The sequence below is a fragment of the Melanotaenia boesemani genome, chromosome 23 (genome assembly GCF_017639745.1).
Source record: "Melanotaenia boesemani isolate fMelBoe1 chromosome 23, fMelBoe1.pri, whole genome shotgun sequence".
NCBI lineage: Eukaryota > Metazoa > Chordata > Actinopteri > Atheriniformes > Melanotaeniidae > Melanotaenia > Melanotaenia boesemani.
This window is the reverse complement of record NC_055704.1, coordinates 21,761,203-21,772,914: the sequence shown is the minus strand read 5'-3', so window position 1 is coordinate 21,772,914 and position 11,712 is coordinate 21,761,203. Positions and strand designations below refer to the sequence as shown.

Here is an 11,712-nt window from a genome sequence, read left to right as displayed (position 1 = left end):
TCAAACAGGAAGACGGAAGCACGAGACCATAAACAAGGAACTCTGGGAGTTGTAGTTTTGACGTGGAAAATAGCCAAAATTGTCACAAATGACCAACGGTGCAACTTTGGCTTTTATGTTTGTTTGTTTGTTTGTTTGCTTGCTTGTTTTCTTTGTTTGTTTATTTATATATTTTTTTTAAATAATTATAGTATTTTACACCCTAAGGTACACTAAGTTTTAGCAGCAACTTCCTCACATCATCAATGAATAAATCAATCATTCAATCAGTTTTTTTTTCAACTTTTAGATTATTTTTAAGAATCTTTGATATGATACACACAATTTAAAAGCTGTTTCATTGTAGTATTTTCAATCTAGTCATTCTGAGTCTAACCTTTCAAGACTCAGAATTATGCTTTACTTGTCATGTTCAGAGCATTGTTACATGAACCAGAATTATTATTTTTATTACTATTATTATTATTATTATTATTATTGTTATTATTATTATTATTATTATTATTATTATTATTATTATTATTGGTGTTGTTGTTGTAGTTGTTGTATTAAGGTTGGTATTTATATCATAAACACACTCACATACTATTGATCACATCAGAGGCACTGTTTTTGCTAAATGAAAATTTAATATAAGGAGTGAGGCAGTCATTGATCCAATCACTGACATTCAAATTGGTGCACAGCCGCTCCATCTCTTGACCAAAGATGCCCAAGAAGAAATATTGAGAAAAGAGAAATGAGTCAGGTAGTGTATGTCAGTCAGTTAATAGCTAACCTTATTTGGAAGATATAATGTCGGATTTTACAGGACTCCAGCCCTGTATCTCTGACAATATCTGCTTTGCCAGTGAGAATGGGGAAAAAGCATTGATTCTGGAGAAAAGGAGGTCGATCACCAGCAGCCTTGGTACTGATTGATGTCCTGGTGGACTGTCGAGATAACATTGTGGGTGATCTTTGAAAGTTCCCCAACCAATCCAACCCCGAAACAAGCAATTGTTATTATATACAGAAGCCATTGTTTTCCTTTTCAAAACATCTCACATTCCAGACCCAAGCTGAAGCTCTTATCACCTAACCATCAAAACCATGTCCCATCAGTTCAGGTAATCTAGTAGTTATTTTCTTCAACAATGACATGAGTAGCAGCTGCTCTAACTGACTGATCTGTGTTTGGCCTGAGACCAGGGCAGTATGGTCTTACAGATGGTGCAGCCACTTTAACAAAACAATACAGTTTCATTTAGCTGTAAAGCACAATTACAGCTTGTATTTCTTAAGGAAACAGCAAATGATGTGAGTGAGCTCTTTAAGCAAAAGTACATATTCTCTCAAATATGACATTTATTATCATTGAATAACATCCTTTGCCTAATGAATCTGTTTTTATGTAATTTGTTGGGGTCACAGCTAATATATGATAATAGCTTCACTAATTACCCTGAGGGAAATACCATACAGAGATAAGAGAGTTGCTTAAAGAGAATTGGCATATTTTCTGCTGTCAGTAGCACACATTGGAATTGCATAACAAAATGTTATCTCTCAGTGATTAAGGTAAATACTTCACTTGTTTCCATGGAAATGTGGTGGAGGAAACAGCAAAGCCTTGCATCTGTGACAGTTTTTTTGGAATATTCACCTTGAGCTAAACTGAATTAACATTTAGTCACATCTTTGGACAGAGCACAAAAATACAGACACAAAATCAGAAATTTGGATGTACATATGTGAAATCAACTTAAACATCACAAGACAGAGATGAAGGACGTCCTTCAGAAAAATTACTAATAAGATAAAAGAGTACATTTCACAACTTTGAAGTGACTGTTATTCTCCAATTAGACGCTATACAACAAACAATAGTGGACTTAAAAATTAAATATAATTATCCAAGGAGTTCTTGAAAAGTGTAAAAACTTACAATGCAAGTTAAACATTACATCTGGTCGAGAAATCCTTTCTGCTGTTGTTGACTGAACTACTTTTTCTCCTTAATGTGTCAAATCACAAAGCTCCATATTGGAATTTGATGCAGCAATAAGCATTTTTGCTATAATAAGGCTGACACAGACAAAGAGCGAGGCTCTTTTCCCTATTGAGCTGTTCAGTCTTGTTGCTTCTATACACAATGTATTCAATACAACCTGAAGCTTTACAGAATATACAGAGGATTCTTTATTGCATGTGTTCTTAGATTTGTTGGAGTAGAGTGCCATTCTAATAGAGGGGAAGAAAATATAACATGAATGAAAAATCATTATCATGAGGCTTGAATTTTTGAAGCATGGACTTTATTAATGAAAAACAATATTCTTCAGTCAGTTTCCAACTTTCTTGAATATCTGCTGACAGGTAAGCTTCACACAGTTGAACCTTGTGTCACGGTGAGTGGAATGTGAGGACCCACTTGCAGGGCGAAGAGGCAGGAGGTAGGTTCAGGAATAAGGTTTTAAGGAAAAAGACCCAAATGACTTACAAAGACAAGGCTGGGGAAACACAACAACAGCTTGCAAAGAGTAACTTTTTTGATCCAAGACAAAAATTGTAAATGAGGAAGAAAAACATGAGGTAAGTGAGCAAAATTGCAATGCACATCTATACATTCCCTATAATGTCTGGCTTCTCTTCTGGTTCTTTATCTGACATGAACCCCATATGATCAATGACTTGTGGAAATTTGCTTGTCTTACTGCATAAAAAAATAGAAATTCCACCATCATCTCCTTGCTTGTTGCAGATGTATTATTCATAAGTCCCTGTCATCCATTCATCCACAATTCATAATTGTTTCTCTTTAGCACACTGTTTAGATGCTATTGACCATTTGACTTTCTTGCCTATAAATCATATTCTGTTTTTTTTTTTTTTTTCCTGTTTGCAGTCTGTGACGTCTTCCAAAGTCTATGTGTGTGTTTTCCTCAGACTATCTTCTTGTTTTGTTTGTGCTTGCACCAGTTGGAAATAACCAACATGTTTTGCCTCACGGTCTTTAATTACTTTCTTTAAGGAGTTTTATAATCTTAGTCATTCTTTTAGTTGACAATGCTCCTGTTTGGGCCATGTTTCCTGTAAATAATTGAGATGCAAGAGCTCCTCAAGGCCTGCAAGTGCTCTATTTTAGCTGCATACTAATTTGTATACATAGATTTGTACAAAAGATGTTGATTTCAAAATGCAAGCAAGAAAATAATTTGAAAGCTCTGAAAGCTGGGTTCATTCATTCATTCATTCACTAATTAGAAGTGTGTATTCAAAGCTGATTTCAGGCTTTAGAAAAAAATGTTTTATGTCAAAATATCAACACTGAATCCCATCAGTCTTAAAAAAAATGAGAGGCAATCTTTTAACTTTTTTGGCTAAACTTTCACTGATCTGAATCTCTGAATGTTTGAATGGCACAGTGACAGATGGAAAAATCCTAACAGAAACAGCACACAGTGGTCTCTATTTCTACTTTGCTTGTCTTTTCTTCTGTTTTTGGTTTGCTTTATATCTATTTCAGCAGCTACCATCCCTTGCCTTGGTGGCCTTGGCATCTTATGCAGTTATTTTCATTTTTAAAATGAAATTGTGCCTTTACGTGGGCCAAAACCCTTCTTGTCTTGGCATCAAGCCATATTTCATTTTATATTTTGGCCTATATTTACAATATTTACATTCAGTTAAGAGACAAAACTAAGTGGTACAGTTTTTGCTTGAGCTGAATACGATGGGGGGTGTCAAATGCTTTATAATCATTTATAATCAATACTTATGAGTTCAATAAAGCTTTAAGGTTGGCATCCTTATTAGGATTTCCCCCTTTTGAAAATGGTTTATTTAACAACTCTATATTATAACTCTATATCAGCGAGGAAGCATTGCTTAAGAGAACAGGTTTTTCTTTAACTGTAGCTGTTGCTATTTTAAGAGTTTGTAGTAAATAATAAAACTGTTGCAACACTCGTAACACTATCATGAAAAGATGAAAATATGCGTCTTTAGTTCTTAGAATTGAATGCAAATTGTCATAAGTGACAGTGTACAGTAGAAAATACGCTGATGACTTAACATTAAAGCAGTCTAGTGTTTAATGCAAGTATTTTTATTTTTATTATTTTTTCCCCTTTCATGTAACAATAATCTTCAAACTCACATTGAAAAGTTAGTCACATTTCTACTCTGCCCACTTGTCACAATAACCAATGAACACCCACGATGTACAGACCGGTGAAGCCTGTATCCAATCAATTTGCACGTTCTTGACAAACGTCACGTTACGGAAGTACCGACATTCTACAACAGTGGAGTTTGGGCCCCAGCTATACTTGGCTCCAAGTAAACAGAACAAAAGCAAAAGTGTATGTCTGTTTTCCATATTACAAGCAGACTGCATACGCTACACTTTAAACAACCAGCGGTTTGACAATGGGAGCGAGCAACAGCACCCGCCGTGTGTCATTTGAGTCAGATGAGAACGACAATATAACCGTGGTGAAGGGCATAAGGGTAAGTAAATTTAAACAGGTGTTGTGACTGACTTAATTTTAAACAAGCTAACTGTTCTAACAAGAATACTAGAATGCTAAACTAGAAGAGCTCAGACTCTTGGCAACCTGGGAACTTTTCATTCAAAGAGGAGGGCTAAAGCTAACATAAGGTACTCAATGACTTTACAGTCAAGCAGTTTGAAGTTTGAAACACCTCACAGCCACAACAAAGATTTAAATATGAATGGCAATGTCTTCAGCTTCGTGTTCAGTTTACCCGCAATTAGCAAATGAATAGCACGGACATTCTGCGCAGGTCTGACTTGTTTAGTTGTTCTTTGATTGTTTTGGTTTTCAGATGGAAACCTGTGATGTTTACAATAGAGTCCTTGCAGCTTCATCATGCCACTGTCATCCGGTGTTAAATATAGGCAGAGACGCTTTAGCCGATCAAGGCTTTAATAGGCATGGGTTTGTCTATTATTACTGCCTGTAAGCCATTATGGAAAAGCTTACGTGTAGTTAAAGCCGCCATTGCAGTGTATATCTATTGCAAATAGAATCCCCTTTAAGACTATGTTTAATTTACCAATGTAAAGGAGTGGCTCAGAAATTAATTAAATGAATATTTTGTAGTTATGATCAAGTTTGAAGCCATAGTCAAGATGAGTGTCATAGAAATACAATATGAATTGGACTAATTGGCCACATGTGGGTATCATGGTAAGGTGAGATAAATCTTTGTCACCACAAACATGCTGCACATGGTGGGAAAACAAAATTGAAGAACTCTACAACAGTGAGAAAATAACAAAAAGAAACAGAAAAAAATGCAGTATATTCAGGGTAAGATATGCACAAATAAGTAAATTACAAACTGTAGTTTAAAATCTAGCTAAGCAGGTCAGGTATGGACAAATGATGCATTAATAATGGCTGTTTATAAAAGCCATCACTGAGTCTGTTTGTCTGTGACGTCAGTGCCCTAAATCTCTTTCCAGAGGGCAGCAGCTCAAACACCCAGTGTCCCAGTGTGCACTGTCTCTTAGCATGCACTGTGCCCTCCTAAGACAGTGGGTGTAGTACGGGTCCTCCAGCGATGGGAGAGGGTGGCCAATGATTTTCTGGGTGGTGTTGATGACACTTTGTAGAGTCCTCTTGTGTGCCTTGGTGCAGCTCGAGAACCACACAGACATGCAATAAGTCAGCATGCTTTGAATGGAGCAGCGTTAGAAGATGGTCAGCAGCTCCCTTTTCAAATTGATCCTCTTGAGGATCCTCCAAAAGTGGAGACGCTGCTAAGCCTTTTTACAACACCTCCACTTTTGCTTGAAGTGTCTGCATCCATGTGCACATCCAGAAACTTAAGCTGGGAACTCTCCCCATCTCCTCCCTGTTAATGCAGATGGGCTGCAGGCTGGACTTTCTCCTCCTAAAAGTCAACCAACAGTTCTTTGGACTTGGAGGTGTTGAGGACCAAACTGTTAACCACTGTTGTCAAAAAAGCTCAGAGACTATTTTTCTCAGAAATACATAAGGGGGGAGTTTCAGCGGTCTCTTGAGGAATATTATGTTAAGTTCAGAAGCATAAAATGAATCTTTATCAACATAAAATTTACTGTATTCCATCTTAAACTGAATAAAATGGCGTCCACAGATTTAGAGAATAAGAATTCTCTTGATGGGGATGAATCTGGAAACCAGCTGATAGCAGTAATTTTCCAGATCTCATGTAGCAATACATTGCAAAGAGATATAATTCTGTCATGGGATTTGCTGTAAGAACACTTAGCTGAAGTGGCATATCAACAAGGATAGGACATAATTTTGATTTTAAATCTGCAACAGTCTCCTCAGTTGCCAAACACTTGTTAAAAGAAGAAAAAAAATTGACAAATGAGTGATTAATGGGCCCACGCTATAACTTTTTTTGCTATATTGCATCAAATTCAGAGAAGTTTTTGCTCAGTTTTCTTTTTGAAATGGATCTGTTCTTCTAAAACTCACCCTTAAAGATGGTATGTGTGTGAAATTTAAAGGTTTATGGTTTTATGGTAAGTTATTTCTGACATTTTTAATAAATTGTATTGCTTTACTGATATGATTTTATAATGCTGAACAGTACCACTAAAAAGGTTTCTTCCTGTCTTCCTTTCCAGCTTTCTGAAAATGTCATTAAACGGATGAAAGAACCCACTTCTCCTCCAAAACATCTTGCTCCCTCTTCAGCACCTTCCATGGCACCAACCCTCACTCCACCTCCTCTCCTGCAGCCAGTGCCTCCCCCTTTTGATCCAGTTACCTCATTGCCTCCTTCCTCACTTCTTGTAGAACCTGCTGCACCTCCAGCTCCTCCTTCAGTTCCATCCACCACAGAAAATGTGATTGCACCTCCTCCTCAACCTCCCGTCGAACAGGTAGCAGCACCCACCATAGCTGATATGGTGTTCCCATCACCCCCAGCTACTGCTAATGCTGTTGCTGCTCCTGCTTTTGAGCCTGTAGCAACACCTCCTCCACCTGCTGCTGCTGTTGACATGGTAACTTTGCCAACATCTCTCCCTCCTCCTGCTTCTGCTCCCATTGAACCTCTAACTCCTGCTCCCTGCCCTGCTCCAGCTGTGGTGGAGGTGATCACTTCCCTCCCTCCTCCTCCCATTGTAATCGAACCCTCTCTTCCCATAAATCAATCCATTGCTTCTCCTCCAGTAATTGAACCCATTGCTCCTCCACTTGTGATTGAGTCCCTTGCTTCTTCATCTGTGTTTGAATCCTTTTCACCTCCTCCTCTTGTCAAGACTGAACCCATCACCTCGCCCCCTCTTCCCGAATCAGAACCCCTCTCTTCCCTTCCTGTTTTCGAGCCTGTCACCATCTTGCCAGCATCCATACCACCTACAGGGGAGTCTTTGTCCCCGCAGCCTGCTGAGCCACTTGCTGCACCCCTGTTGCCTGACTTTACTCCTCTGTATGAACCACTTGCACCTCCTCCTCAGCCCACAGTGGAACCATTATCACCTGCTCCAGTCCCTGAGCCAGTGGCAGTGCCTGAGTCAAGTCCAGTCCCACCACCTACTGTGGAACCAGCAGGTCAGTCTTATTCCAGGTTTCTGAAAATTTGCTTGGTAAGTATTGTTGATTGAAATCTCCTAGTTAAAGGTTTTTAATATTACTAGATACTTCTGAACCTAAACAAATTTAAAATTTCTGGGTTTCTTTTTGATTTGACCAGATTTGTGCACTTTCTTTTCCACCTTGAAACAGCTGGATCAATTTGTGCACAGCTTCTGTTACAACAGATAAGAGAGAATGCTCATTTATAAAATCCAAAGAGATACATTTTTCTTGGTAATAGCTCCTTTTATCCTAAATTGTGTGGGGCATTACTTCTGTGGCATGTTTTTAATTGGAGGGCGAACATTGTGTGGGACTGAACTGCCCAAGAGTTTATTTTTACATGGAAATTTTAATTATGTTTAGTGTGTGGGTGTTTACTGTAAGCTACTTCATGCATTTTCTCACCCAACTTTTCATGAAGACTGTAATTAGTTTTCATTAAAAATAAGGTGGGGGGGTTGCTGTGGCTTCGGTCATATTATGATTCATGACCGTCCCTTAACTGTTAATGAAATGATTAATTCGGTCTTGTAATAATGTTAATAAATTGATGCTGTAATCAGTAGCCCCCTTTTCTGCCTTGTCACTGTGGAGCACATGCTATTATGACAGAATATATGTATTTAACAAGCCCACAATTATGAGATTTCTGGATTTATTTAAACTTCTGGCAGATTTTGATCAGCTGGCTTATGTCCTGTGAAAAGGATTGCTGACAATGATCCATCATGAACTGAGATTTTAAGCGTTTTCTTTATTTTCTTACCCTTCCGTTGCTATTTTGTGAGCAATGACAGACATAGTTTGCTACTAACTGGAGAACAAAGTGGATATTTTTTAATCAAAATTAATGATAAAGTTGCTTTCTATTTTCTGAAAGGGTAAAAAAATGTATGGTCTTCTTTTTAATCCTTTATAAGATTATGTTATTAGCATCTCAGTATTGCCTTTACACTTTTTTCCACTGTGGTCAACATAAAAAATATGGATGAAACGACAGTGCAAATCATCAGTTCTGCCCTCACTTAAGCACACAAACAAATCCATTGGCTGCTTACTTCCCTAAAGTTTTATCCTTTTTTGTCTTCTCAGTGGGAGAACATGCCCTTTTTTTCTTAACAGACCAGTTAGAGGACATTTGAATGTTACCTACTCATTACACGGTACAGAACGGACTGTGGGCGTAGATCCTTTGTAGGCTGGCATCAGTGATGTGGGCAGGCTCCTCCATCCTTCGCTGTGCTCAGTCAGTAAGGTAATTAAAAAAGGCCAACTTATGCCACGCCACACTGGCTGCAGCGATTAAAATGACACCTCCACAGTTTCACACAACAAACCTCTAGGCCTCATTAAGAGCTGGAGGTGTTGTACGTCCTTGTGTGAGTCTTGAATTTTTCACTTTGCAAACAAGGCTTCCATGACATGACATGGACTTAAATGTGTGCTGTTTGAGTTTTTGAGCCTGGCTGGACATTGCCACGGCACCACATCACACTGATTAGTTATACAGAGGCAGACATAATGATACGGTGATTGTGTCAAACACTGTCAAGCATTTTTCTGAGCTAAATCTATGAGCCAAAGGATGCCATACGGCTTACCAGGTGGCCCAGAAGCTCAGCATCAAAAGCGTGGCGTGGCTGAAGGAGAGGTGCCAATCCAAACTCACGATGTACTGTATTTTTCCAGAATGAGGTGTTGACCGTGAGAGAAGGTTAATAGAATTTGTTCACATATGCTCAACAAAAATACACTCAAGTAGGCTGAGCATTGCTTGGGGCGCCGCTATCAGAGAAGCTTAATTCTTCTTCATATTGAGTAAAGTTTTCGCTCCATTGTTTCTGTTAATTAGTTTTTAGATTAAAAGATAAGTTAAACAGTGTCTGACTCACTTTTGTGACAAGAAGGGAGTATTCTTGTTAGAAAGCACCTACCATGTTTATGAACGGTTGCAAGTCTACTGGTATGTTGTGTCTTTAAGCAGTCAGCTATGTGCTGCTGTTGAAGGACATCACAGTTGTCTTTCCTTTTCTTCACTGAGTCAAAATTTGAAGAGCAAAGGTTATATGGGATCAATGGAAATATTCCCCTTGTATGTATCTACAGTGCACTGCAACATGACTTTGTCTTCATTGGCTGTATGTTGTTGTGTACACAGTCACTGTTTCTCATTAGACTGCAACTCTTGTCAAGCACTGTCCCTGATATCTGTCATACAACCATCATCTGAGATACACCTGCGAGGTCACCTTACAGCTCAGCGAGGTGCCAAGCTCACAAAGTGGGGAAAAAGTCAACTTGTACAATTTATCATGCTTGAGCATGCTCTTTTTAAGGAATAATAAAAAATAAATAAAAAAAAAAGGTGTAACGAATGTGAATGTGAATCTCGTTAAAAAATGTTGCAAAGTTCAGCCCAATTCTCAAAGGGTACGACCTTAATGAGGCAGACATTGATTATGTGTGTCCACGAGAGTTGAGTATCGAGTGAGGCTCTCAGCAGGTTGGCTGTCTCTAAATCATGGCCTGAGTCAGTATGTGTGCTGATTACACCATAGTCAAGGTTGAACCTCCTACACCTTCTCCAATGTGCTATAAATATTCATATGCCAGAGCCCACACACTGTTCTGGACTAATAGCCTGCTTAAAGATGTCTCCCAGGTGCAGCAGAGAGAATGGGAAGATGAGAGACACAAAGGAAAATTGTGGGAGAAGTGTGGATGCATAAATGTGAAACTTGTGAAATCTCTCTCACTCTCTCTCCCTTTGAAACTTTTCTTGTTTTGTGAAAACAGGCAGTTCACTCCATATGTTCATAACATGACACTGAATTAACAAGAAAACCTGGAAGTAAAGAGAAAATCAGATGATCAAAACCGGAAACTTGCCTTTGGGGCTTTTTTCTTTTCCTTTTCTCTCTTATTTGTACCGGTACGTTGTGAAAGGTGTGCGGTGACTTGACTAAGCGCAAGGTAGAAACGTGAGGAAGTGGTAATGTTACAGATTATGCCCTCCATGCAGGTCCTGGGGTTAATGAAACTTCTGATGAGAAATGCAATTTGCCTTCATCTATTATCTCCACTGCCAATAGCCTGTGCCTCCCTGCCTCCTCAATGGGTTTTTCCATAGGGTGTAGTGATTGGTGGAAAGGGAAAAGCGGGAGACTCGTCTAAAAAGATGATGAGTTTTTAATCTTTTTAACATTTACATGTCCTACTCAGGATTGACACGGTCTCTGTCAATCTGGAATTGTCTCTGACCCTAACCAACCTCCCTCAAGGACCCCAGACAGTGTTTATCATATCGGAACCTGTTCTGTTGCTGACCCTTTGGGCCCGCCAGCAATCTGAAGCCTCCATGCAAAGCTGGAGAGGAAATGAGGGGTTGCCTTAGTTAGCTTGAACTTGGAGGTCTTTGAAAATTGTACTTTTTATAGCGTCTACTAGAGGGTGTATTTATTTTTAATGCACGTTGAAGATATTCTAAAGAAAACTTCTTTTTTTTAAAGTTTCAATTACAAATGACACCATTATAATATTCTTTATAAAAGTTATTCTGCATTTTTATATGTTATAATGGCAAAATAGCTAATTAAAATTGGTGAATATTAATAATTAAACATGATCATGATATTGAATAAGGTTACACCACAGCACCACAAATCTGTTTTGTTTAAGTTGAAATATTTGATGGTTTGAAGTTTAGTGAAGGAACTTGGGACGTAGTCCTCATTCACTACTACGTACATTTAGTCAAATTTGCCAGCAAAACGGCCCAAATCATGAAGCTGCCACTGATTAAAAGGCCACCTGCGCTATAAATAACTATAATTTTACCAATGTAAGAAATTTAATAAATAAAATTCATACTTTAGCCTCAATTTGATGCTATCCTTGCAGTTGTCAGTGGATGTGGTGATGTGTCCTAGATAATTTGACACTTTTTATGTGAAATATTTGGGTTGATAACATGAATAAATTTTTAATATGTTGTATAGCAAAGACATGATGGTTTTTAAAGAAAACATTCCCTTTCTGTTAGTCAAAATGTTATTTAGTTTGGATCTATTATAACAAATTATATGTACGGTATGAGAACAATGTGAGGCCAACACAGAGG

General features: G+C 38.3%; 1 protein-coding gene across 6 annotated transcripts in view; it reads left to right on the top strand.

Moving 5' to 3' along the window:
* The first annotated feature begins 4,261 nt into the window (after positions 1-4,261).
* The window catches only part of chchd3a (coiled-coil-helix-coiled-coil-helix domain containing 3a), an 82,436-nt gene continuing 74,985 nt past the window's right edge, over positions 4,262-11,712 (top strand). The window contains exons 1-3 of one of the 6 annotated variants that reach the window (XM_041977810.1): positions 4,262-4,494; positions 6,635-6,892; positions 7,472-7,565. In XM_041977810.1, coding sequence (XP_041833744.1) covers positions 4,414-4,494; positions 6,635-6,892; positions 7,472-7,565 — 433 coding nt within the window. In that variant the 5' untranslated portion in view covers positions 4,262-4,413. Of the gene's footprint in view, positions 4,495-6,634; positions 7,566-11,712 lie in introns of all 6 variants that reach the window. The other 5 variants (XM_041977809.1, XM_041977808.1, XM_041977807.1 and 2 more) reach the window with 5 other exon arrangements.